This window comes from Myxocyprinus asiaticus, chromosome 3 (genome assembly GCF_019703515.2).
Source record: "Myxocyprinus asiaticus isolate MX2 ecotype Aquarium Trade chromosome 3, UBuf_Myxa_2, whole genome shotgun sequence".
NCBI lineage: Eukaryota > Metazoa > Chordata > Actinopteri > Cypriniformes > Catostomidae > Myxocyprinus > Myxocyprinus asiaticus.
In genome coordinates, this window is record NC_059346.1 from 3,521,609 (window position 1) to 3,547,321 (window position 25,713).

The 25,713-nt window shown below is 35.6% G+C and overlaps 1 protein-coding gene across 3 annotated transcripts; it reads right to left on the reverse strand.

Moving 5' to 3' along the window:
* Positions 1 to 84: 84 nt before the first annotated feature.
* LOC127423659 (MICOS complex subunit MIC26-like) lies at positions 85 to 25,513 on the reverse strand. 3 transcript variants are annotated; one of them, XM_051668178.1, is made up of 10 exons: positions 25,472 to 25,513; positions 22,902 to 23,009; positions 19,116 to 19,235; positions 16,627 to 16,659; positions 7,868 to 7,922; positions 7,609 to 7,704; positions 4,688 to 4,779; positions 951 to 1,049; positions 793 to 837; positions 85 to 270 (listed from the first exon to the last, which is right to left on the reverse strand). In XM_051668178.1, the coding sequence occupies exons 1-9, from the start codon at positions 25,478 to 25,480 to the stop codon at positions 793 to 795; spliced, it is 657 nt and encodes a 218-aa protein (XP_051524138.1). In that variant the 5' UTR covers positions 25,481 to 25,513; the 3' UTR covers positions 85 to 270. The 3 variants fall into 3 exon arrangements, with proteins under 3 accessions (XP_051524138.1, XP_051524130.1, XP_051524146.1); XM_051668170.1 differs by having other exon boundaries at positions 85 to 318; XM_051668186.1 differs by lacking the exon at positions 16,627 to 16,659 and having other exon boundaries at positions 85 to 318.
* Between the last annotated feature and the right edge of the window lie 200 nt (positions 25,514 to 25,713).

The window sequence follows — 25,713 nt, forward strand, 5'->3', positions numbered from 1 at the left end:
ACACTGATTATAAAGTTAACACTACTTACTGACACTATATACAGTATAGATTTTCTAATCGCAGTCAAAAATCAAACCATCACATGGAATATAATATTTATTTTGGTACACAAGTGCATTTTCGATACAATCGCAGCAGTTCCTTTTTTTTCAAGTTCAAAACTTTCCAGACCACTAACCCCTCTCTTATGATTGACAGATGAAAGAGGAAGTAGCTAGTGCAAAAGCAGGTTGTGAAGGTTGATTGAAGGACGGAGATCCTGTATTTGCCTGGCCAAAACACACATGACCATTGAAAAGACCCGAGAGGTGATGCATCTATAAACAAACAGCAGCGCAACAGATAGACTTGACGATTTCCAAGAAAATACAAACTGAATACTGTGAACTAATAAAGATATTGTTTGAGCATGTATAATTAATCTGATACTTGGGGACTTTATAACAAAATATTATGTAAAAGCACATTTTTCTTGGTTTGAAGAGATAAAATAATATAGTGTTCAAAATGAAGACAAAAAGTATTTAAATACTTTGTTAGTGGAACAAGTTAGTTCTGAGAAAAGCTCTAGCATGTGTTTGTTGTTGACACTCGCTTTGATATTTTAAGACATTCACAAATTTGTAAGTGTGACTTAAGTGTGCAAATACTTTTTTGGGGCTACTGTTTGAAGATGCATTTACGGTTAGCAATAATGCATTCATTCATGAGTGGGATAAAAGGGCTTGTTATGAGTAGATAAATGTTGTTTATTCATCATGTGCACATGTGTTGTGTTTGTTGTTTTGTACCTAAGCTTTGGTCTCTCCACTAGAACTCTTCTCTGCTTGATCAGACTATTAAAACAGCAAACAAAATGGAAGTTAAGGGTGTTCCTGAACATAACACCATCTGTAGCGTTTGTCTGCACTAAGGAGAATGTTTTCGGGTTTGGATGAGACAAACTAACCTTCTGTTGAACCTTCTTTGAGGCGGGTTTGTCTTTGATAAGATTTTCTATGGCAACATAAGCCTGAAGTGTCCAGTCGTACATGCCGTCTCCTGTTTTCTGTAGGGTGGAAAGGTTAGAAAAGGTCATCTTAGTCTGATGATTTTATGGCTGCAAGTCGCCTAGAAGCTGTTGGTTGTGGGACGTTGGCCGTGAAGCCATCCTGGTTCTGGATGTATTTTCCCATTCATTTCTTCCATAGGGATTTCATCAAATCCTTCATAAGAGTTCTAAGCCACGAACCAAACCAACCAGTTTCAATGTGAATTGCAACAAACTTTGGTTTTACCTGATTTTAAAAAATGATTTGAAAATCGAACAAAAAGATGAAGGTACAAGACTGTGTAATGAGGGTACGAACTACAATCCCATAAAGCATTGTGAATGACATAATGGAATTAAAAATTATGAAAAATTTTAAACTATTTATTTATAGTTAATGTATTTTTATTTTAATGCTAAATATTCAGATATTTGCACATATATTAGTAGTTTGAGATAAAAGTAGACCGATATATCGGTTTAACAGATTAATCGGGGCCTATTGTTGCTTTTAGAACTCCAGGTTATCTGCAAAAATCTATGCAGATATATTTTTATTTTTTTTTCTACAAAATAACAATCACTGACACCTTGTGGGGATTTGATATATCATTTATTTATTTATATTCTCCCCTTTTTCTCCCCAATTTGGAATGGCCAATTCCCAATGCGCTCTAAGTCCTCGTGGTGACGTAGTGACTTGCTTCATTCTGGGTGGCGGAGGACGACTCTCAGTTGCCTCCGCGTCTGAGACCGCCAATCCGCACATTTTATCACGTGGCTTGTTGAGCGCGTTACCATGGAGACGTGGCACATGTGGAGGCTTCACACTGTTCTCCGCGGGATCCACGCACAACTCACCACACACCCCACCGAGAGCGAGAACCACATTATAGCGACCACAAGGAGGTTACCCCATGTGACTCCACCCTCCCTAGCAACCGGGCCAATTTGGTTGCTTAGGAGACCTGGCTGGAGTCACTCAACACACCCTGGATTCGAACTTGTGACTCCAGGGGTGATAATCAGCGTAAATACTCGCTGAGTTACCCAGGCCCCTGGGGATTTGTTATATCTAAATCTTTCGTAATTGATTATATTCATCCATATTTTTATCCTCACTTCAATACATATTTTGTTATTGTGATTAGATAAATCAACAAGTGTTCTAACTGAAGTAAGAGCATGCAAAGAAAAAGTAGACTTTATAGAAACGTGCCCCGTGGCAGATACATCGTGTCTCAAACTTTCTTGTGAATAATGGTGATATATATATATATATATATATATATATATATATATTCGACCACCTTAGTTATCGTATCAGCAAAATCCACTATCAGCTGACCTCTAGTTTGAGAGTACAGGGAGACCGTCTCGGTTGAGCTCTTTTGGCATGCTTTGTTCGCCACAATTCTATGATTGGTGTGTATTGTTTCTTTTCAGTTTCACAGCTAGTGTAGTTCTTCACCAGGAATACCGCTATTATACACGATTTTTAAACAATAAAGTTGAAATAACACAGATTAATGGCTTCAACAGAAGAATATACCATCGATTAACAACCTCAGAGCTCACGGTATCGTTAAAAATCAATTTACCTTTGGAGAAAATGAATGAGATTTTTACTTCCAGAACCAAAACATAGCTTTTGACAATACAATCACAAATGGGATGTTTGGCCAAAAAATGTCTAAATTATAGTATTTTTTGTCTTGTTTTTAAGTAAAATATCTAAGCATTCTTCAAACAAGATAAATACACTTGAGAAGCAAAATGACACAAGATATTAAGTCTTGTTTTCAGCGAAATCGAACAAAATTTAATAACGTCTATGCTTATAAAAAGAAAAGACTATTTGCCAATGGTGAAAGAAATAATAAACTTGATTCGGAAAATGAGTTTTAAGGATGCTAGGGGCCTGGGAAGCTCAGCAAGTAAAAAGACTCCGACCACCACCCCTGGAGTCACGAGTTCGAATCCCAGGGCGTGCTGAGTGACTCCAGCCAGGTCTCCTAGGCAACCAAATTGGCCCGGTTGCTAGGGAGGGTAGAGTCACATGGGGTAACCTCCTCGTGGTCGCTATAATGTGGTTCTCGCTCTCAGTGGGGCGCGTGGTGAGTTGTGCGTGGATGCCACGAAGAATAGCGTGAAGCCTCCACACGCACTATGTTTCCGCGGTAACGCGCTCAACAAGCCACGTGATAAGATGCGTGGATTGGTGGTCTCAGACACAGAGGCAACTGAGATTTGTCCTCCACCACCCGGATTGAGGCGAGTCACTACGCCACCACGAGGACTTAAGAGTGCATTGGGAATTGGCCATTCCAAATTGGGGAGAAAATGGGAGAAAAAAATAAATAAATGTTTTAAGGATGCTTAGATATTTTTACCGGAAAACAAGACAAAAATACTTGGTAAAAAAAAAAACGTTTTTGCCGTGTATGTCATTCTACGTTGACAAAGAATCAGTTTGTCCTGCCACTAAAAATTCACATTCTGGAGGGGAAAGCGATATCATGTACAAAATAAATGATTATGAATGTATAAATCAAAGTCACTTAAAATGCAGACAATTTCTGACATCGTTTTCCACGCAACATTATTTAATTCCTGTATGTGGGCCGAGACAAATCATATAGAACAGTATAACAGCTCACACAAACTTCTCCATCTTTACGACACTCTCGTCCACTACAGTACAGTTTCTTGCCGGAGATTTGATGCATCAATTTAAAGTTAATCTTTTCTCAGCTTTGTCGCATTAGAGGATATGCCTACAATGCATTGCCAGTGATAGCACTAGAAATCACCAACTCTTAATTGAAAATTAGAGACTTCCAGTCACTTAAAGGTGCTCTCACACTGCGGCTTTTGGCGCAGACCTGAGTCCATTTAATTTCAGTTTGATTGGCTTCAGTTTTTCCATAGAAGCTTGAAAAGCTTGCTATGAAAGCAATCTGAACTAAATCCATAGTATCGTCCTATTGATGATGGATCATTTAGATCTTTGCATGTTCCCAGTTGCACTTATTATAGTAACGCATTTCTCATTGGAGCAGTGACCAAATAAATTGCCTTAGGAGTGTAGAATTGAACTCACGTTTGGATCAAGCATTCAAACTAAGCGTGACAACGGCCTAATTCTGAGACTATTTTGGGCTGTTAATCAAAGACCCCCTCATGCTTTACAGGACATGTCCATCAGCATATCTAACAGGACGGGGACATACAGCATTGAAACTGCCCTTTAGAGACTCTAATCTAAAACCACTTGTTTTTTTAATGATGTGTTGACAGGATTTCAATCAGCAGGACACATATGACAGTGAGAGATAGCACGAGAGGTGCCAATGACTTTCCACTGTTGAGTCCATATCGGTTGCAATCAAAACAGACAAATGTCTGATAATAAAACTGTTCATGAGAGGTTGATTTTCTGTCCTTGGGAGTTGTTAGGAATGTGTTTCATTTGCTGTTTTTAAACTGAGCTGATGTGGTGGAAAGTTTCAGATCTGCCTCACCCTTTTCCTCCGCTCATTTTGAGACCTGTCTCAGCAGGAGTGAAATTGGTACAAAATGATAACATCGAACAGTCCTACAGCCAGTAAAAATACAAGGCACACAGGAACTCGAGCAAACACGGACACACCTACCTTTGCGATGGTAACAGCCTCTTTTGGATAGTACATAGAAGCACCAACAGCCATTAGTGTGGTTGGGTAGATCAGTTTCTTCAGCCTAGAACCTACAGAAATGTTCAAAAACCCTTAAAAAACCTACAAATTCACCAAGCATTTGTAATAATAATGTGTCACTGTCAGATTCCATACAGCATAATGCAAATCACACAAAACATTACTAGAAAGCAGATGCTATATGCCCCTAGTGTTAAAAATTATACTATTTACATCACATGTATTCAGTATTTTGTTTTTTAATTTTTTTTGCATCAGTGTAAATGGTAAATAGTTATGTATAAGTTTACTATTTTCACCCCACATTTACGTCATTCATATATAAGGTTGTCAGAGGTGATAAAAATGTGAAATCTTTTAAAACACATTTGTGTATAAATGTAATCTTTTTGTCCATGTTGGTTTCAGATTTTTTTAAACATTTATAGAATTTTCTACAGAAAAAACAAACAAACAAACAAACAAAAAAAAACAATTATTTAATGACTTTAAAAATGTCAAGTGGTGTAACCATCAAGTAAAATGTTAAAATACTTACCTTGCACAACTTACTAATATTTCAAGGTAAAAATATATTTCTTAATATCAAGAAGTTTTCTCAGTGTTACACCATTTGACCTGAACAAAATGTGCCTTTTCCTAAAAATGGCAAAATATGTGATATATTTTAAAAACCGTCATGAGGGTCTCTCTGTTTTATGGGTTATTTGGCACATGACAACAGAATGGTGACCTACATGTTGGTTACACCACCAGACTTTGATATGGTGGACAAATTTATTTTCCCAAATATTAAATCAAATATATAAATATTTAAAAAAAAAATTTAGTATTTTAAATAAATAATAATATAAGATTATTCCAGCATTTTATTTCAAGGATTTCTGCTTTTAACCCTTAAGCTCTGAAGGTGTTTTTAAAGATTTCCTGTTTCAGTGGCATGCCCAAAATTAAAGGCTTATAACTCTACTGCCAAACCAAAGAAGGTCAATTATTTGGTATAAAGAAAACGTTAAAAAAAATTGTAGAAACTGCTGAAAAATCACAAAAAACTTGAGCCAAAAATGTACTTTTTTTTTTTTCCTGATTTGACATTATATATCTCAAGGTGCAAATAAGGTAGCTCCGACAAACATATTTTGTTTTGTTCCCAATCATGTCACACGTAACTGAGTAAAATGTTGTGCAATCAAAAGTCATAGCATTACAAAAATAATTTATCCTAGTGTCCAAAAAATCTCCAAGTCTCCAAAAGCCTCTCCAAACAAATAAAACATAATGATTGTACATAAGATCTAACTGCACATGCAAATACAATAATAACTTAAGGTTTGCTCTCTCTCCAAGCATGCAGGCATAAGTAACAAAATCTCATTCAGTTCCATTCTGTGTCATTTGAGGCATCATTGAGTCTGATTCATGTACTTGGCGCCATCTCCTGGTGGCCATATGTAATTAGAGTGAACGATCCTCTCTGCCCATATTTGGATGACTTCCACCTCTGGTTTCAGCAATCTGAATTCTAATCTGATTAGTCATCTGAAGTCATCAGATCCAGGAAAGCTAACGTGTGTTTAGCCAGATAGCACATTATGTGCTATGTGCACATTGTGCTTCGTGTGGATTATTTACTGATCTATGCATCCGATTACGTTGTGTATGGGCTCGTTTTAATGGGAATCCCCTCATAAGTAATGGTTTGTGATATTTTATGTTCTGTTTATTTTTCATGGATTTATAAGCGAAAATTCGGCTTACAAGTAACACCTGTTTATATGTAACATGTATGTCAAAGACATAAACATAGCTATTACTCACTATATTTTTGTCTGTAAGTAAAAACAATAGGCTGGTTGTATTCTACTCTTTGGGAGCTTTTCAACAAAACGTGACACATGGCTATCTGATCAGTTTGATGTTTTTACAGATTACAATAATATGTTCAGTGCAATGTTTTTAATAAATTATCAAAATGAAACACTTCTGATTTGTCTGCAAATTTCAAAGCAGCTGTTCAGCTTTGGTCATAATGCCTGCATGCATTGCAAATTAGAGCTTCTAAGTTTTAAAACGCTAACTATTTTGTGTTGGTCAAGACTGTAGTTATTAATATTTTGATAATTTTATTTTCTCTGTAGGCCAAGCCGAGCTTAAAGGGTTAATGAGACTTTTTTTTTTTTTTTTTTTTGGTCTACTGACATTTTTTACTTTAAGCCCCAGAAATAATACCAAAATGACTTTGAACTCATATCATAGTAGAGGTGCATTCAAGTAATTGTTTGTGTGAATATCTGATAACAGTTCCAGGCAAAAAAAAAAAAAAAAAAAGGGCATCGTCATCATTGACCCATTTATCAAAAACAGCTAGTCAGCATTACTACCAGGGTTCATTATCTAGCTAATAATAACTATGCTAAAGCTAACATTAGCCTCACCAAAAATGCCTTAAAACTTTTTTTATCATTATTATTTTTTAATACATTAAGTTGCATTAAAATGCTGTTAATGTACAGTACATGCAAAGCTATTACGGCCTACTACTTTAAGGTGAAGTGTGTAATTTCTTAACTTTTAAAAAAAAAAATCCTCCAATCCCAACTGAATGTGGGTAGACAGCTATAAGTAATCCATTGGTAGGTTGATCTCACCGATCTTGCACTGTTGGCCAGTGATATTTGGACTTGGGTGCAAATAATCACTCTGATAATAAAATCCAGGTCCCAGTGCTACAGAAGATGCAATTAAAAGATAGTTTGCCCAAAAATGAAAATTCTGTCATCATAATATGATTTATTGTTCTAAACCACAACATGAGGGTGAGTAAATGACAACAGAATTTAAATGTTTGGGTTAACTATCCCTTTTAAAACATTTAATACCTCGTCCAAGGAAAAGGCCAAGGATCCCAGCAAAGCCAATGACTCCAGCTCTGGGGTAGAACTCAGGTGGAGGGTTCTTCAGGTAAGCATAACTGTCTGAATCACAGCGCAAAAGAATCACTACATTTAAGGCATGTTATTGCATAATGTCACTTTAGAAACAGCCATGTACATTTACTACAGAGCTTAACACTCATATGACAGACAATTCTGTGCATGTTTCCTTTGTATCCACATGTGTGAGTAAGTGTTTTCTTACTTTGCCCAAACTGCACAGTACTGTCGACCTTGGGTTTCACTGCTCCATAGACACCCTGGGTTGCGATGTCAACACAAGAAAAGAATGTTACTTTTTACAATGTTACATTCACTTTTCAGAATCAAGGGGTCAAAATGCTTTTTGAGCTTCATGAGATTCAATGTCACAAGAAAATGCCAAAAGGAGAACAAACAATGAAGGAGTTGGTTTCATTTCTTGTAAAAAGTAGAAAGTTTCATTTCTGTAAAGTAAAAGTTAGCCCCAAAATTCTGACATCATTTACTCACACTCATGTTGTTCGAAACCTGTTTTATTTTCTTTCTTCTGCGGAACACAAAAGGAGATGTTTAGCAGAATGTTCACGCTGCTCTTTTCCATACAATGAAAGCAGACAGTGACTGTCATAAAAGAAGTACATATGACTTGTGCTCTATATTCCAAGTCTTCTGAAGTCATATAAAAGCTGTATGCTTTTATTGTGTAGAAAAGAGTGATAATTCTGCTAAATTTCTCCTTTTATGTTGCACAGAAGAAAGTCAAACGGGTTTTGACAGACATGATGACAGAATTATAATTGTAAGGTGAACAAACCATTTGAACCCCTGCAAAGTCCAAAGGTTTATAGTGGACTTTATAGCATATAGGTTTATAACATAGATTAGCTCCTTAAGATATTGATGCATTACAAAAGTACTTCCTGAACAAATCTTTATCAGCAGTAATAAACACATAATCCATGCTAGAGATAATGATAGCGATATAGGGCAAAAATTCCTCGGACATTCAGACATTTAAAATGTAGAGACAAAAAAATGCCCCCATAAGCGCATTCCTCTAATTTTTTGTTATTGAGCATTTGATTTATTTCATTATATTTTATTTTAAGCTGTTTAGTTTTGGGTTTCATGCCTCTGCAGACACTGTAGTGAACTGTAGCTATCTGTATACCCTCCTTTAGAGGCGAGTGTTGTTGAATGTGTAGATAATATAAGGGAATTTTTAAAGAAAAAAAAAAGTAATATAAGCTCTGAATACATTGAATGTGAAGAAAACACTCCCAGTAACTTCAAAACTGATTGCATTAAAATCTATTGTGGCAGTCGACAGTAGAAAGCTGTATAACACAGGGGTTTTCAAACTTTTTGATGCTAATGACTCCCCGAATTCAATGCGATCCCCTGTGTGAGAAAAATAGTACGTGACATTATAAAGACTTCTTGTTTGCTAAATTAAATAGTTGGCTTTTTTATTGTCATTGCACTAAAGCAAAAAGAAATTGTTAAAATATTATCTTGAAAATATTTACTTCTTATTAAAGAGGGATAGTTCACCCAAAAATCTGAATCAGAATGAGCTTTATTGCCAAGTATGCTTACACACACACAAGGAATTTGTCATGGTGACAGGAGCTTACAGTGCAAAGAGAATGCAAACATATATACATACTGTACATACAAACATATACATTTAAACATATATACATATAGTGATATAAAAATAAAAAAATAAGATATAACAGATAAAGAAAGAGAAATATACAATAGAGCAGTGATGTTGTTTGAATATTTTCTATAGAGATATATAGTTATGCGCAGGTGATGTAATGTATTGGAGAAGAGGTAGGATATGTTAAAGAATATAAATGAAATATGGATATAAGTAGGAATGGATGGACGATATATTGCACATGGTTGTATAGACCAAAGGAAAGTATTTAGGGGCAGTTTTAACTGTTCATGAGGTGGATAGCCTAAGGGAAAAAACTGTTCCTGTGCCTGACGGTTCTGGTGCTCAGCGCTCTGTAGCGCCAGCCAGGGGGCAACAGTTTGAAGAGGAAGCGTGCTGGGTGAATGGGGTCAAGAGTGATTTTACCAGCCCTTTTCATCACTCAAGCAGTGTGGGTAGGGGAGCGCCAATAATCCTCTCAGCAGTCCGAACTGTCCTTTGTAGTCTTCTGATGTCTGATTTCGTAGCTGAACCAAACCAGACAGTTATTGAAGTGCAGAGGACAGATTCAATGACTGCTGAGTAGAACTGTATCAGCAGCGCCTGTGGCAGGTTGAACTTCCTCAACTGGAGAAGGAAGTACAACCTCTGCTGGGCCTTTTTCACAATGTGGGTTTCCCACTTCAGGTCCTGTGAGATGGTAGTGCCCAGGAACCTGAATGACTCCACTTCTGCCACAGTGCTGTTTAGAATGGTGAAGGGGGTCAGTGTTGGGGTGTTCCTCCTAAAGTCCACTATCATCTCCACTGTTTTCAGCGTGTTCAGCTCCAGGTTGTTTTGATTGCACCAGCTGGCCAGCTGTTCAACCTCCCTTCTGTATGCAGACTCATTGTCATCTTGGATGAGGCCGATGACTGTAGTGTAATCTGCAAACTTCAGGAGCTTGACAGAGGGGTCCTTGGCGATGCAGTCATTGGTGTAGAGGGAGAAGAGTAGTGGGGAGAGCACACATCCCTGGGGGTCACCAGTGCTGATTGTACATGTGCTGGAGGTGAATTTCCCCATTCTCACTAGCTGCTGCCTGTCTGTCAGAAATCTGGTGATCCACTGACAGATAGAGGCAGGAACAGAGAGCTGGGTTAATTTAGTCCATAGGATAGTGGGGTTGATGTTGTTAAAAGCCGAATTGAAGTCAACAAATAGTATCCTTGAATATGTCCCTGGTCTGTCTAGATGTTGAAATATGTAATGCAGTCCCATGTTGACTGCATCATCCACAGACCTGTTTGCTCGATAAGCAAATTGAAGGGGATCCAGAAAGGGTTCAGTGATGTTCTTCAGGTGGGCCAGCACCAATCTCTCAAATGACTTTATGACCACAGACGTCAAAGTGACAGGTTAAAAATGAAGATTTTCAGAAGATTATTTCAGCTCTGTAGGTCCTCTGTAGGTGAATGGGTATCAACATTTTGAAGCTCCAAAATGCACATAAAGGCAGCATAAAAGTAATCCATAAGAATTTAGTGGTTAAATCTATATCTTCAGAAGCAATATATTAGGTGTGGGTGAGAAACAGATCAATATTTAGGTTATTAGGTTAACTTTTCTCCTCCTTGCCCAGGAGGTGGCGATATGCATGAAGAATGTGAAATGCCAAAAACAAAAGAAAAAGAATCCGAAAGTGGAGATTGGTAATAAAAAAGGACACCCACACCTATCATATTTCTTCTGAAGACATGGATTTAACCACTAAAGTCATTTGGATTACTTTTATGCTGCCTTTATGTGCTTTTGGAGCTTCAAAATTTTGGTCACCATTCACTTGCATTGTATGGACCTAGAGAGCTGAGAAATGCTTTTATGTTTTCAGCATAAGTCATACACATCTGGGATGGCACGAGGTTGAGTAAATTATGAAAGAATTGTTAATTTTGCGTGAACTATTCTTAAACTGACAGAGTATCTTTTTCTATGTTGAAGTAATTTTATATGTAAAAACCCCTGAAGTGAAACATATTCAATTCCATTTTAAAAATAATATAATAAAAATAATATTTATTTTAAATATTTCAGATTTATTGTGAAAAGTGCTAAATAAATCCATTTTAAAAAGTATACAATAAAACAAAAATGATTGTTTCAAAGCAGCATTACAAAGAAATAGTGAATTACAACCCTTTTTTCTTACAAATATGCTTTTTTTTATAAATATAATATTAAATTATATGCCAAATTATTTTTATTTATTACTATGGCTGTCAATAAAATAAAAAATAATCTTGATTTATCAAATTATTTCAGAATGTGCGGCACCCCTCGCACCCCCCTTAAAAACCCCTGTTCAAACACAGACTGGTCAATTATTTAAAACTCGTGCATTATTTACAGGTACTTTTGTATTTGATGTTGTTTTAATTTTGAAGGTAGAATCTGCAATTGTTCGGTTTGTAAATTATTATTATTATTATTATTTTATGTATTTGACATAAATGGATGGCACCCATTAAAAACACCCTTATAAAGGTTAAAATGCCCCAGAAAATGGGGTCAAATATTGCTACCCTCATAAAAAACATGTTTGTCTGGTGTCGATTATGTGACCAAAGCTCTATAATGGATAGTTCTAGAAAAATGTTGTGAAGCTGATGAGCACACTAGGGAGAAATTTTTATATATATATATATATATATATATAACAAATTCTCCCTAGTGTGCTCATCAGCTTCATATATATTATATATATATATATAATTGAGTAATAATACTTATAAAGAGCTTCTGTTTTAATATTTGTATAAGATGTTCTGCTTTTAATGGTGGGTCAGTGTGCCCTGCATCCTCTCTGTGTCATGTATGTCAAATAAAATGCTGATTCATGGAACAGTGAGGACATATTTAATGTCGATATGATATTTCATAACATTTCTCATTTGTTGTTCCTACACACTTTACCATCAGTGGTCTTTTTAGAGAGATCCATGCTACTAAAAGCAATAGTCATCAGGAGAACACTACACATAAGAACATATTACACAACAGCACAAAACAGGGAACAGACTACACTACAACAAAATGCTCTGTAGCATTACATCCAGGCCCTCTGCCTTTCTCCGTTTTAGAGTTTGACTTTACAGAACACTCTGCTTTAATTCCAGACAAAAAATGTAATACCATGAAACAATGAGTGTGTATTCTTTAGATCAATGTTTCTTAAATGGTTTTGCTTCAGGATCCAGATTTTACATTGGACAGCAAGTAGCAACCCAACACAGTAATACAATTGTTTAACATATAACTGTAATAGGGGCCTGGGTAGCTCAGCGAGTATTGATGCTGACTACCACCCCTGGAGTTGCGAGTTCGAATCCAGGGTGTGCTGAGTGACTCCAGCCAGGTTTCCTAAGCAACCAAATTGGGCCGGTTGCTAGGGAGGGTAGAGTCACATGAGATAACCTCCTCATGGTCGCGATTAGGGGTTCTTGCTTTCAATGGGGCGTGTGGTAAGTTGTGCGTGAATCGCAGAGAGTAGCATGAGCCTCCACATGCTGTGAGTCTCCGTGGTGTCATGCACAACGAGCCATTTGATAAGATGCATGGACTGACGGTCTCAGAAGCGGAGGCAACTGAGACTTGTTCTCCACCACCCGGATTGAGGTGAGTAACCGCACCACCAAAAGGACCTACTAAGTAGTGGGCATTCCAAATTGGGAGAAAAGGGGATAAAAAAAAAAGAACTGAAACTGAAACTGAAAAAAACTGTAACTTATTCATGTTACCATGAAATGAATAGGCCCAAAAAATATGCAAAAGTATTAACACATTAATATAGGCTAAATAGGAAAAATGACATTTATGAATGGACCAACTCGCCAATTGGACCAATTCGCCAGACTAACAAGTGAACTCATATTTAATATAACCTGAACTGTTTTTCTTTTACTTTGCATAGCTTTGTTCATGGTTTTCGAGGATGAAGGCATGCCACACAACTTATCAATGATGACATCTGCTTAATTTAGCAAACATCTAAATTAAACATCTACCAAAGCACAACCTTTGACCTAGACAAGATAAGAGAAGCATCAAAAGTTGATATGCCTATTTATTTTGCAATCCTAATTCTGCGTGATTATATAGTTAGTTGCATTTCATTATTTGGCATTATTTGGCATAATGAGGCAAAATGAAACTATTTATATTCAGGCCAGCCTGTCACACTTCCTCTGTGCAACTGCAATGCTAAGTGATGAAATGAAATGCTGATCAGAAATCTGTTCCTAATTTACACAAGCATACACAATGGCTATGTACGGAATACTAGTATACTACTTCCAATACACTATGCACAGTACACTTTGAATATTGCCTACTGTTTTTAATTTAATAATATGTGAAATAGTACGCATTATGCAACAATGAACATTTCAAGCAGTAGTATGTTACATTATTGTCACATGACCTCATTACATTGCATGTGTAATTCCTCAAACTTCCTCAAATCTGAACTCTTGGCAGTCTGATCAAATATATACATATATATTTATATATATATATGTGTAATATACAGTTGTGCTCAAAAGTTTGCATACCCTTGGAGAATTGGTAATATATGTACCATTTCTAAAGAAAACATGAGTAAGCAGGCAAAACACATTTCTTTTATTTCTTATGGGATTCATATTCAACTGTAGGTTATAACAGAATGGCACAATCATAAAACAAAACATGGCAACAATGCATACCCTTAGTTCTTAATACTGTGTATTGCCCCCTTTAGCATCAATGACAGCGTGCAGTCTTTTGTAATAGCTGTCTATGAGGCCCCAAATTCTTGCAGGTGGTATAGCTGCCCATTTGTCTTGGCAAAATGCCTCCAGGTCATGCAAAGTCTTTGGCCATCTTGCATGAACCACACGTTTGAGATCTCCCCAGAGTGGCTCGATGATATTAAGGTCAGGAGACTGTGATGGCCACTCCAGAACCTTCACCTTTTTCTGCTGTAACCACTGGAGGGTCAACTTGGCCTTGTGCTTAGGGTCATTGTCGTGCTGGAAAGTCCAAGAGCGTCCCATGCGCAGCTTTCGTGCAGAAGAATGCAAATTGTCTGCCAGTATTTTCTGATAACATGCTGCATTCATCTTGCCATCAATTTTCACAAGATTCCCCGTGCCTTTAGAGCTCACACACCCCCAAAACATCAGTGAACCACCACCATGCTTCACAGTGGGGATGGTATTCTTTTCACTATAGGCCTGGTTGACCCCTCTCCAAACATAGCGCTTATGGTTGTGACCGAAAAGCTCTATTTTGGTCTTGTCACTCCAAATTACAGTGTGCCAGAAGCTGTGAGGCGTGTCAAGGTGTTGTCGGGCATATTGTAACCAGGCTTTTTTGTGGCATTGGCGCAGTAAAGGCTTCTTTCTGGCAACTGGACCATGCAGCTAATTTTTGTTCAAGTATCGTCGTATTGTGCTCCTTGAAACAACCACACCGTCTTTTTCCAGAGCAGTCTGTATTTCTCCTGAGGTTACCTGTGGGTTTTTCTTTGTATCCCAAACAATTTTTCTGGCAGTTGTGGCTGAAACCTTTCTTGGTCTACCTGACCTTGGCTTGGTATCAAGAGATCCCTGAATTTTCCACTTCTTAATAAGTGATTGAACAGGACTGACTGGCATTTTCAAGGCTTTGGATATCTTTTTATATCCTTTTCCATCTTTATAAAGTTCCATTACCTTGTTATGCAGGTCTTTTGACAGTTCTTTTCTGCTCCCCATGGCTCTTTATACAAAGACACTAATTTAAAAAGCCACAGGTGTGGGAAATTAACCTTTAATTGCCATTTAAACCTGTGTGTGTCACTTTGTGTGTCTGTATCAAGGCCAAACATTCAAGGGTATGTAAACTTTTGATCAGGGCCATTTGGGTGATTTCTGTTATCATTATGATTTAAAAAAGAGCCAAACAACTATGTGATAATAAATAGCTTCATATGATCACTATCCTTAAATAAAACAGTTTTTTTGCATGATCAGTCATATTTTCAAAATCAATGTCAAAATTTCACAATTTCTGCCAGGGTATGTAAACTTTTGAGCACAACTGTATATAATAGGAACGCTTTAAGTAAAGTGACAAAAGCAATGTCTTCTTATAAACATCTATAAGACAATTTTAAGTGGTTATAAGACATTACAAGTCATACTGGAAGATACATACATTTCACATGCACAAAATACAAAATAATACATTTAATGTAAATTTTGAGATATTACACAAAAACAACAAGGTTAAAATATATCAGAAATTCTCCGAACAAAAAAATGTGTATGTTGATCACACATGTAAACACACCCAAGAATAAAAAAAAATAACAAATTGATTCTATACTGGACTCTATTCAATAAACTTGAATGTTTGTGCATCTTATAAGTTTGACTTGTATGTTACAAGTTTATGTTATGGCTGTTTATAAGACGATATTGCTTTTGTAACTTAACTTAAAGCAGGCAAAGACCACTTATAATATGATCACATCATAAAGCCTTTAGACTGTTTACACCAGTGGTTCTCAACCTTTTTTTGATGAACAACCCCCCAAATCATTCCATTACCCCAGCACATGGAAGCATGTATCTTCTTCACTATCATGGTTAGATGTAAGATGATTTCTATAAAACAAATAATGGCATTTTTGACTGATAAACGCCCTCATTTGTAACCTAACACCCCCTTTCTACTAATTTGCTCTCAGTGCCCCCCGGCATCCTTTGAACGCCCACTGGGGGGGTGGTACCCCTGGTTTACACTATACAGCAATTATACGATTAACTTTATTAGCTTCTATTGCGGTAAAATTGGATGTTGCTTGTGTTATAATGCATTATACTCTAAAGTATAACTATGAATACAGAAAGTCTTATAATGTATTATAACTGTAGTTATAATTATTTATGAGAAGTTATAACATGCTATAAGGTGTATTATGAGACATTATGAATAATGCCTTTACAATGCATTATAAATATCGTCTTCATAGAATTTATTACCGAAATTTTTACTTCATTAGCTTGTCACAATGGAAAAAGCAGGTCAAGTTGAGCTCTGTTGTGCTGTTGTGTATGGCATGCACAAAGTATGCACAGTATTCATACTATACACTGTAGAAAGAGTAGTATGCTAATATGCTCTTCGAACAAAGGAAGTCTAACACACAGATCTACGAGAGGCAGCCAGCAGTGGTGTTGATGATCTGTGCATGTGTGTGTGTGTGTGTGTGTGTGCATGTGTGTGCATGTGTGTGCACTTATGGGTACCTGAACTTTCTGTTTGGCAGAGCTGGCCGTTTGCTGAATACGACCAGATCACCAGCAATCAGAACGGCAAAATCAGAACCGCAACGGGGAGGAACCAAATCATTACAACATCATCACTGAATGATAAATGATTATTAATCATAATATACAGAATCACAAATTAAAGGGAAAGAGCTGCATAAACATTAGAAAAACAAAAACAGTCTAACATACATATATGATGGCTCTATAAACCATATTTGATTATCTAAAGGAATGTTCCGGGTCCAAAACAAGATCAACTTTACTGTTGATTACCAAAATTTTTTAATGCTACATTAATTGAATAAATACTTTGAAATCCACGAATTACAGTGCTTTTGTTTATTTATGAATGTATAATTAGCATTTTGGCTGTGCAATCAGAGAACGACACAGGACTATATATGCAAACTAACGCATTGGCCACTATGTCGAGTCTACGCCGTAGGTTCAGCGCAGAAGTATAAATCGGCCTTAAGTCTAAATCATCCTTTTAATGTTGGGACTACTGTTCTGGATTTTGTGTGTTACAGACATAATTCCTATCTGTGGATTTTTTATATGTAAACAGTCCTTTTCTGGTATCTTTGCTCATACTGTGTGAAAGTTACCGTATTAACTTGCTTTACATAATTACGTTTAGTTAGTGATTTTATCACACTAGTCTTATGTTAACACGAATAATGTTTAAGTCTTGTGGCAGTCAAAAGAGTTTGCATTTTAACATTTATCATAATGCAATATGAACCCATAGACTTCCACTGTAAGTGCATTACTGTAATTACTGTTTTTACAAACCGCGGAACGAGTCAAATTTCGTTCGAGGTTAGAAAAGGTCTGCGACAGAGTTGGGTAAGTTACAAAAAAAGTAATCCACTACAAGTTACAAACTGCTTCTCTAAAATTATAATCAGATTACTTTACTGGTAATTCTTTGAAAAAGTAATCACATTACTAATTACTGTACTTTTAAGTTACTTTCTTAAACTGTTTTTCCGCTCAACAAATTCAAAATAATGTCTATTTTCTCCTTGTTCATTGTCGCACACACTTCAGCTGTCACAGAAACACAAACAGACGTACAAATGAACATTTGAATTCACAACTGTATTACACATAAATAAAACATTTTTGAGAAATATTTGTAACTCAAGTAAATTACTTAAAAGTAATTATTTCACTGAAAGTCAGTAAATGTAATCTGATTACATGAATTTAAAATGTAATGTGCTACATGACTTTTTGGGCCTAAAAGTAATCCGATTACACCCAACACTGGTCTGTGGTTGGTAAAACCACATCCAAAACAACTCTGTCTTACTGTTTTTTGACGAGCTTTTAAAGAAAAGAACAAAAGAACAATTTATTGTGTCTAATAAATTAAAAGCCATACATTTAAGACATTTTTTATTTTTATTTTTTTGCAGAATCATTAGATTTGCTTTTCTATTTTCTGTTTTGTAATCCGCTTTGGCAGTTTGCAAAATAAGTGATTGCATTTATAATTCTAATGTGTAAAACTTTATAGATACTTTTTTTTTTAATTATTCTATTATAATTAAACTCCAGTATGAGTGTTGTAAATGAATCTCATGAAACCTGTCAAGAACATGTCCCAAAATCAAAAGAAAGAAATAATAACTTATAAATAGTCTATTTTAAGGACTACTAAGACATAAATTAATGCTGATTTAAATAATAATAAAAACACTGTATTACAGTCATTGTTTTTATTAAATTTCTTATTTCTCATTCTGAATGTTGCTTTTTTATAAAAGCGTCTGCTAAATTAATACATGTAAATGTAAATTCTCATAATGTTTTTTTTCTTTTAATTTTGGGGTGTTTTTATATCTTCATGAGCTTCACCCTTATTTGTGTCTGATTACGTATAATGATTATATGATGAACAGTATTTTGGTTATGCAAATGATTATAGAGGCTTGCAAAAGCATTCTTTTTTTTAATTATCGAAAACTGACATGCCATGCAGAGCAGCAGATGCATTTGCCATATACACATTCATATACAGTATACGGCAGTGTGCATCACTTAAGCAACATGCAGTTGTTGGGAGGGTGAAAACAGATTTGACAGATTATAACAAATGTGACAGGTAGAATAATTGCACTGTGACTTCTCGACATAATTAGTGCACTAATTTCTCAGGATGTTCCATACAATTATCTGAGGTATTAACAAGACAAATCAAAGGGTGTGTTTTGGATACAGGAACTCTATGTCCTTTACCAGTTACCAGCTCAACTCGCTTGCTTGTTAGGTCAAACTAGGTAATACCGAAAATGGAAATTATTTCACCTAAACCAACCGTAAACCAGGTTTTCTTTAAAGATTCAGAACCAAGACAACCCTAAACCAGTCGAACTTGTTAAAAGTTAATTAGTACACAAAAGCAACAAGATGAGTCCGCTTGCATGATTGAGTATGATAAACTTTCGAGTCTTTACCTGGCACCAGGTGGCATAAGGCTCTGCCAGTCTTCGCACTGTGGCCACACCCTCTTCCACCTGCCCTCTCTCAGGCTCCACATACTGGAACTTCTGCTGTGGTGTTGTGTAGAGAGAGAGCTGCAAAAGCAATGTTGCCTCAGTATTACAGTAAAAATGATTTACTGTAAGAATGAACTTAACATGAGATCTCTGGAAACTCTGGTTGGCACTACTGATTATAAGGACCAATCATTCACGCTCTTTAAGGATGAATCTCATTAAACCTGCAGATTTCACCCCAAATCAAAAGAACAAAAAATATGTTTTGAATTATTTTTAATGTTATTTTTATAAATAATAATGAAAAAAAAAAAAAAAAAAACAATGCTGTCAATTTAAGCATTTAAGCAGTTTATTTTATGCAACTAAATAAATTAAATGTTCTCATTTCTTTCTGTTGATGCTTAGATTTTGTGAGATTCTCCAGTAAAGGCTGTAACTAGATAAATATCATATTAACTCGTTAACAATGGTAATTGTCCAGACCAGATTTTATCTTCCAGTCTCGACACAGTGATTTTAACTGTTAATTTTAGCATAAATTAAAGGCAGTACAACAAATACTATACATGAATCCTTTGCCATTTAAATAATGTAGCATTATTTTTTTCTGCATTACAGTAATTAGAATGATTTGTTTGTTTGCATCTGTGGGATGAAAATGTTTTTAAATGCATAAAATCTTAATGGTCCTGAAAATAGGACTCATTTATTTCATGCAATAATAATAATTATAATAATAATCGTATTTATTTCTTTTGAGTTTCATGTGATTTTCCAGTAAAGGCTGTAACTAGTTAACTATCACATTACCTTGTCAACACTAGTTATTTTTACTGTCCGGACAAGATTTTATCATCCAGTCTCAATACAATGATTTTTTATTTACAATTTAAGCATCAATTAATGGCAGTACAATAAATAGTACCGTGATGCATAAATACCATGCAATTGAAATAATATAGCATTATTGTTTCTGCATTACAGTAATGACAGTGAGGTTTTTATTTATTTATTTATTTTTTGCACTGGGGGGAAGAAAATGTGAAAAATGTCTCAATGCAAAAAAATAAATAAATAGTGGTCCCGAAAATTGGCTTAGTTTTTTTTTTTTTTCATAGAAAAATTTTTTTTTTTTAAATAAATGATTTCTTCCTGTTGATTTTTAGATTTTGTGAGATTCTCCAGTAAAGGCTGTATCTAGTTAACTATCACATTACCTCTTTAACACTGGTCATTTTTACTGTCCAGACAAGATTTTATAATCCTGTCTCGACACAATGATTTTTATTGTTAATTTAAGCATAAATTAAAGGCAGTACAACAAGCACTACCGTATTGTATAAATCCTTTGCAATTTAAATAATGTAGGATGATTTTTTCTGCATTAAAGTAGACAATGATTATTTTATTTTTTTTTGCATTGGGAGGATGAAAATGTAAACAATGTCTCAATGCAAAAAATATTTGTGGTCCAGAAAATAGCCTTAATAAAAAAAAAAACATTCATGCAAAAACAAAATAAATACAAATATATATATATATATATATATATATATATATATATATATATATATATATATATATATATATATAATGTATTTTATATATATATATATATATATATATATATATATATATATATATATATATATATATATACACATATATTTATTTATTTGTATTTATTTTGATTTTATATATAGTTTAAGTCTTTGGTTCTTTTAATTGTGATGATTTTGGCTCACATTTAACAAAAACCCACCAATTCACTATCTCAAAAAATTAGAATATGGTGACATGCCAATCAGCTAATCAACTCAAAACACCTGCAAAGGTTTCCTGAGCCTTCAAAATGGTCTCTCAGTTTGGTTCACTAGGCTACACAATCATGGGGAAGACTGCTGATCTGACAGTTGTCCAGAAGACAATCATTGACACCCTTCACAAGGAGGGTAAGCCACAAACATTCATTGCCAAAGAAGCTGACTGTTCACAGAGTGCTGTATCCAAGCATGTTAACAGAAAGTTGAGTGGAAGGAAAAAGTGTGGAAGAAAAAGATGCACAACCAACCGAGAGAACCGCAGCCTTACGATTGTCAAGCAAAATTGATTCAAGAATTTGGGTGAACTTCACAAGGAATGGACTGAGGCTGGGGTCAAGGCATCAAGAGCCACCACACACAGACGTGGCAAGGAATTTGGCTACAGTTGTCGTATTCCTCTTGTTAAGCCACTCCTGAACCACAGACAACGTCAGAGGCGTCTTACCTGGGCTAAGGAGAAGAAGAACTGGACTGTTGCCCAGTGGTCCAAAGTCCTCTTTTCAGATGAGAGCAAGTTTTGTATTTCATTTGGAAACCAAGGTCCTAGAGTCTGGAGGAAGGGTGGAGAAGCTCATAGCACAAGTTGCTTGAAGTCCAGTGTTAAGTTTCCACAGTCTGTGATGATTTGGGGTGCAATGTCATCTGCTGGTGTTGGTCCATTGTGTTTTTTGAAAACCAAAGTCACTGCACCCGTTTACCAAGAAATTTTGGAGCACTTCATGCTTCCTTCTGCTGACCAGCTTTTTAAAGATGCTGATTTCATTTTCCAGCAGGATTTGGCACCTGCCCACACTGCCAAAAGCACCAAAAGTTGGTTAAATGACCATGGTGTTGGTGTGCTTGACTGGCCAGCAAACTCACCAGACCTGAACCCCATAGAGAATCTATGGGGTATTGTCAAGAGGAAAATGAGAAACAAGAGACCAAAAAAATGCAGATGAGCTGAAGGCCACTGTCAAAGAAACCTGGGCTTCCATACCACCACAGCAGTGCCACAAACTGATCACCTCCATGCCACGCCGAATTGAGGCAGTAATTAAAGCAAAAGGAGCCCCTACCAAGTATTGAGTACATATACAGTAAATGAACATACTTTCCTGAAGGCCAACAATTCACTAAAAATGTTTTTTTTTATTGGTCTTATGATGTATTCTAATTTTTTGAGATAGTGAATTGGTGGGTTTTTGTTAAATGTGAGCCAAAATCATCACAATTAAAAGAACCAAAGACTTAAACTACTTCAGTCTGTGTGCACTGAATTTATTTAATACACGAGTTTCACAATTTGAGTTGAATTACTGAAATAAATGAACTTTTCCACGACATTCTAATTTATTGAGATGCACCTGTATATATATATATATACACACACACATTTATTGATTTGTATTTATTTTTATTTATATATATATATTATACATAATATACATAAATACAAATATATATATATATATATTTCTGTTGATTTTTAGATAACGTAAGATTTTCCAGTAAAGGCTGTAACTAGTTAACTATCACATTACCTTGTCAACACTAGTTATTTTTACTGTCCGGACAAGATTTTATCATTCAGTCTCAATACAATTATTTTTTATTTATAATTTAAGCATCAGTTAAAGGCGGTACAATAAATACTACCATGATGCATAAATACCATGCAATTTAAATAATATAGCATTATTGTTTCTGCATTACAGTAATGACAATGAGATTTTTTTGCACTTTGGTAATGAGAATTATATTTTTTGCATTGGGGGGAGGGGTGTGAAAATGAAAATAATGTCACAATGCAAAAAATCTTAATGGTCCTGAAAATAGGCTTCATTTTCTTCATGCAAAACAATAATGTCCTTAATGATTTCTTGGTTTTTGATACTGAGACTCTCCCATAAGGCTGTAAGAAGTAGTTTCACATTACCTCGTCTACACTCAACAGAGTTGAGCTGGCTTTCTCATCACCGCTGGCGGCCAGCACAGAGGCCGAAAACAATCCCAGAGCACCTGACACTCCTGCTACCCCTCCAACCTATCACAACATCCGCAGTGCCGTCACCATGGAAACAGAGTACATGAATAAACCGGTCAGATGGAATTTACTGATCCAAAAAAAAGCCATTAGGTGTAGCATACAACACTGCAGAACTTCACAACGACTTCTTTATTGAAGGCAGTTTGGTTGTCACTGTCAACACATGCAAATAAAATTTGACACAAAACAGAAACACCTCAGAAACTATTGGTCAAATAATTTTTTTCCCACATATGGCCAATGTTTAGGACAAGGGTTAAAGACATAAACAAGTTACATAATTCTGTTTTGACTCAACTGGTGGGCCGTGACCCAAACATGTGTTATAGGTCTGGGAAAAACAATGCTAAATGCAAATAATAAAACACAACTAACCAGCAAGTTGTGCATAGATAGGAAATTAAGAGAGGAGAAAAAGCTTCCTACATCTTTTGTTGTTCATGTCAAAGGCTATGTGTCCAAATCAGTATGTTGGTGCAAATTTATCTTTCACTGAATAATAAGACTAATAATATTAATTCAATATTTGTCCCAGTGTATGTTGCATGTGATAAGCTGGTAAATCACACTTCTGCTGTTGTTTTTGCATTAACAAAGATGTAATTTTCCATTTCAGTTTGCATATTGTTGGGCTGTACTACGTTTCATACAGAGTTTCAGACTATGCAGTGGCCTTCTTCTTATATAATTTTGGTCATACTTCATTAGAATTACTTTTTCTTTTATTTCTATGTATATATACATCTCTGCAGAACTTTTTTGTACTACTTTTGCTTCCAATTTTCAAGTTTACATAGGCTGAAAGCTGTCTAGATGCTTTTTCTACTCATCTATCTATTTATAAGGTTTGATTCCAGCCTTTGGTTTACAGTAAATAATTGTAATGCATGAATAATTAAAAACTGAAGCTTTTGCTCTTTATTAGCAATGAACCTGATATGGTTGAGGAATTTGAAAACTACCAAAGCTTTTAAACAGAGCAATTTTCATTGCACAACAGAAACACAGTGTTTACAGTTTTCAAGAAAATTATCCTATGAATAGCTTACTTATAGTTGTATCTGCATATTAAGCTGGGACAGAATACATTTTAACACTGAAAAAGTTCCATACTTTAGCTTTAACCATTTAGCATTAATTGAACATATAACCCGCCAACGTGTCCAGAGGGGGGCGCTACATCGCAAAGTAAGTTTACGCTAAAAGTCCCCGGATATATAAGTTAGGCATATGAGGTATCATTTGAAAGCTTACAATCTGATCTTTTCAAAGATAACCATTACTTCTGCATTTAGGTACATAAAATAACAAAATAAGGCCTGAAAACATCTGTGTCGCAAATAAGAGCCACCAAGAGGTAATGGGGTCCAAATATTATCGTTATATGAATATAAAAGTCTTTCAAATAGCACTTAAATAGACAGGTCATGTATCAAATAAAAGCTCTCATTCTCAGAAATGCGACTGTATGGTTTGTTTTGTTGCACTAATACCACCGTTCGAAAGATTTTGAAAAGAATCACAAATTGAAATTTTTTCTGTAAGACATCAAATACAAACATCCCTTTAATGTGCCGATAACTGCTGCTCTAAGCCCCAAATAACTAAAAACTTTATATCTGATTTTACCTTAGGCAGTTTTCTGAAAAATGAGACCAAATTTATGCAATTAGTCCACAGTATGTGTGAATGGTGAGCTTTTAAATTTGAGTGTGAAAAATTGCAGGCAGCAGTCCCCCCCCCCCCCCATTTGTAAGGGAAGGGAATTATTTTATAAACACTGCTTGCATTATGTGCACATGCACAATAGAGGGTAAAATCAGCATTAAAAAAAGTTTTGATTTTAATTGAGTTTCTCTTGAGGATTTAACTGAATTTTGTCTCCATCTAGTGGCCTGATGTGGTACTGCACCTGAGCGCGCATGCGCCACAATAAGCTGCTGTCAGAACGGGCTGATTATATATGTTTATAAGATCACTGAACCACTGTAAACTAGTAGTAGTAGTACTTTAATAAGCCTTAATGTACCAGAATATCTTTCAACCTTAAACAGTGGCCCAGTCGATAAATCAAAACAAATGTTTGACATCTGCCGGGGATACCGTATAGTGATCGCTCATTGCGAATTCAAACCACACTTATATATTTATAGGGTCTATAGGCAGTCTATAGATCTACAACAACATGAAATAGCAAGTAATAATTAGTAGTTGTGTTTAAACAAGTATAAAAGTTTAGTGAGGCTTAGATCTTCTGAAGTGTCCTTGTACTTCCTATCCTCAAATGCCCTTTTTAAAGCTCAAAAAATGAATTCCTATTGCTGTAATGACTTCAACTCAATTAAACAATATGAGTAAGACTGAAAAGCGCATGGATAGAAACATCCCCTACGTTAAAAGCAGAACGACAAAACAGAAGACGAACTGAAACAGGTCAGCTTAAAGTTTTTAATTCTCACCTTGTACATGTTCCAATCTTCTTCTTCACTGTTGCCCGGGGTGCAATCAGACATTGGTATTTCACCGCCATCTAGTGTTCATTAAGCGCATTACAATCAGAATGAGTTTATTCCGCCATCTAGTGTTCATTAAGCGCATTACAATCAGAATGAGTTTATTCTGCCATCTAGTGTTCATTAAGCGCATTACAATCAGAATGAGTTTATTCCGCCATCTAGTGTTCATTAAGCGCATTACAATC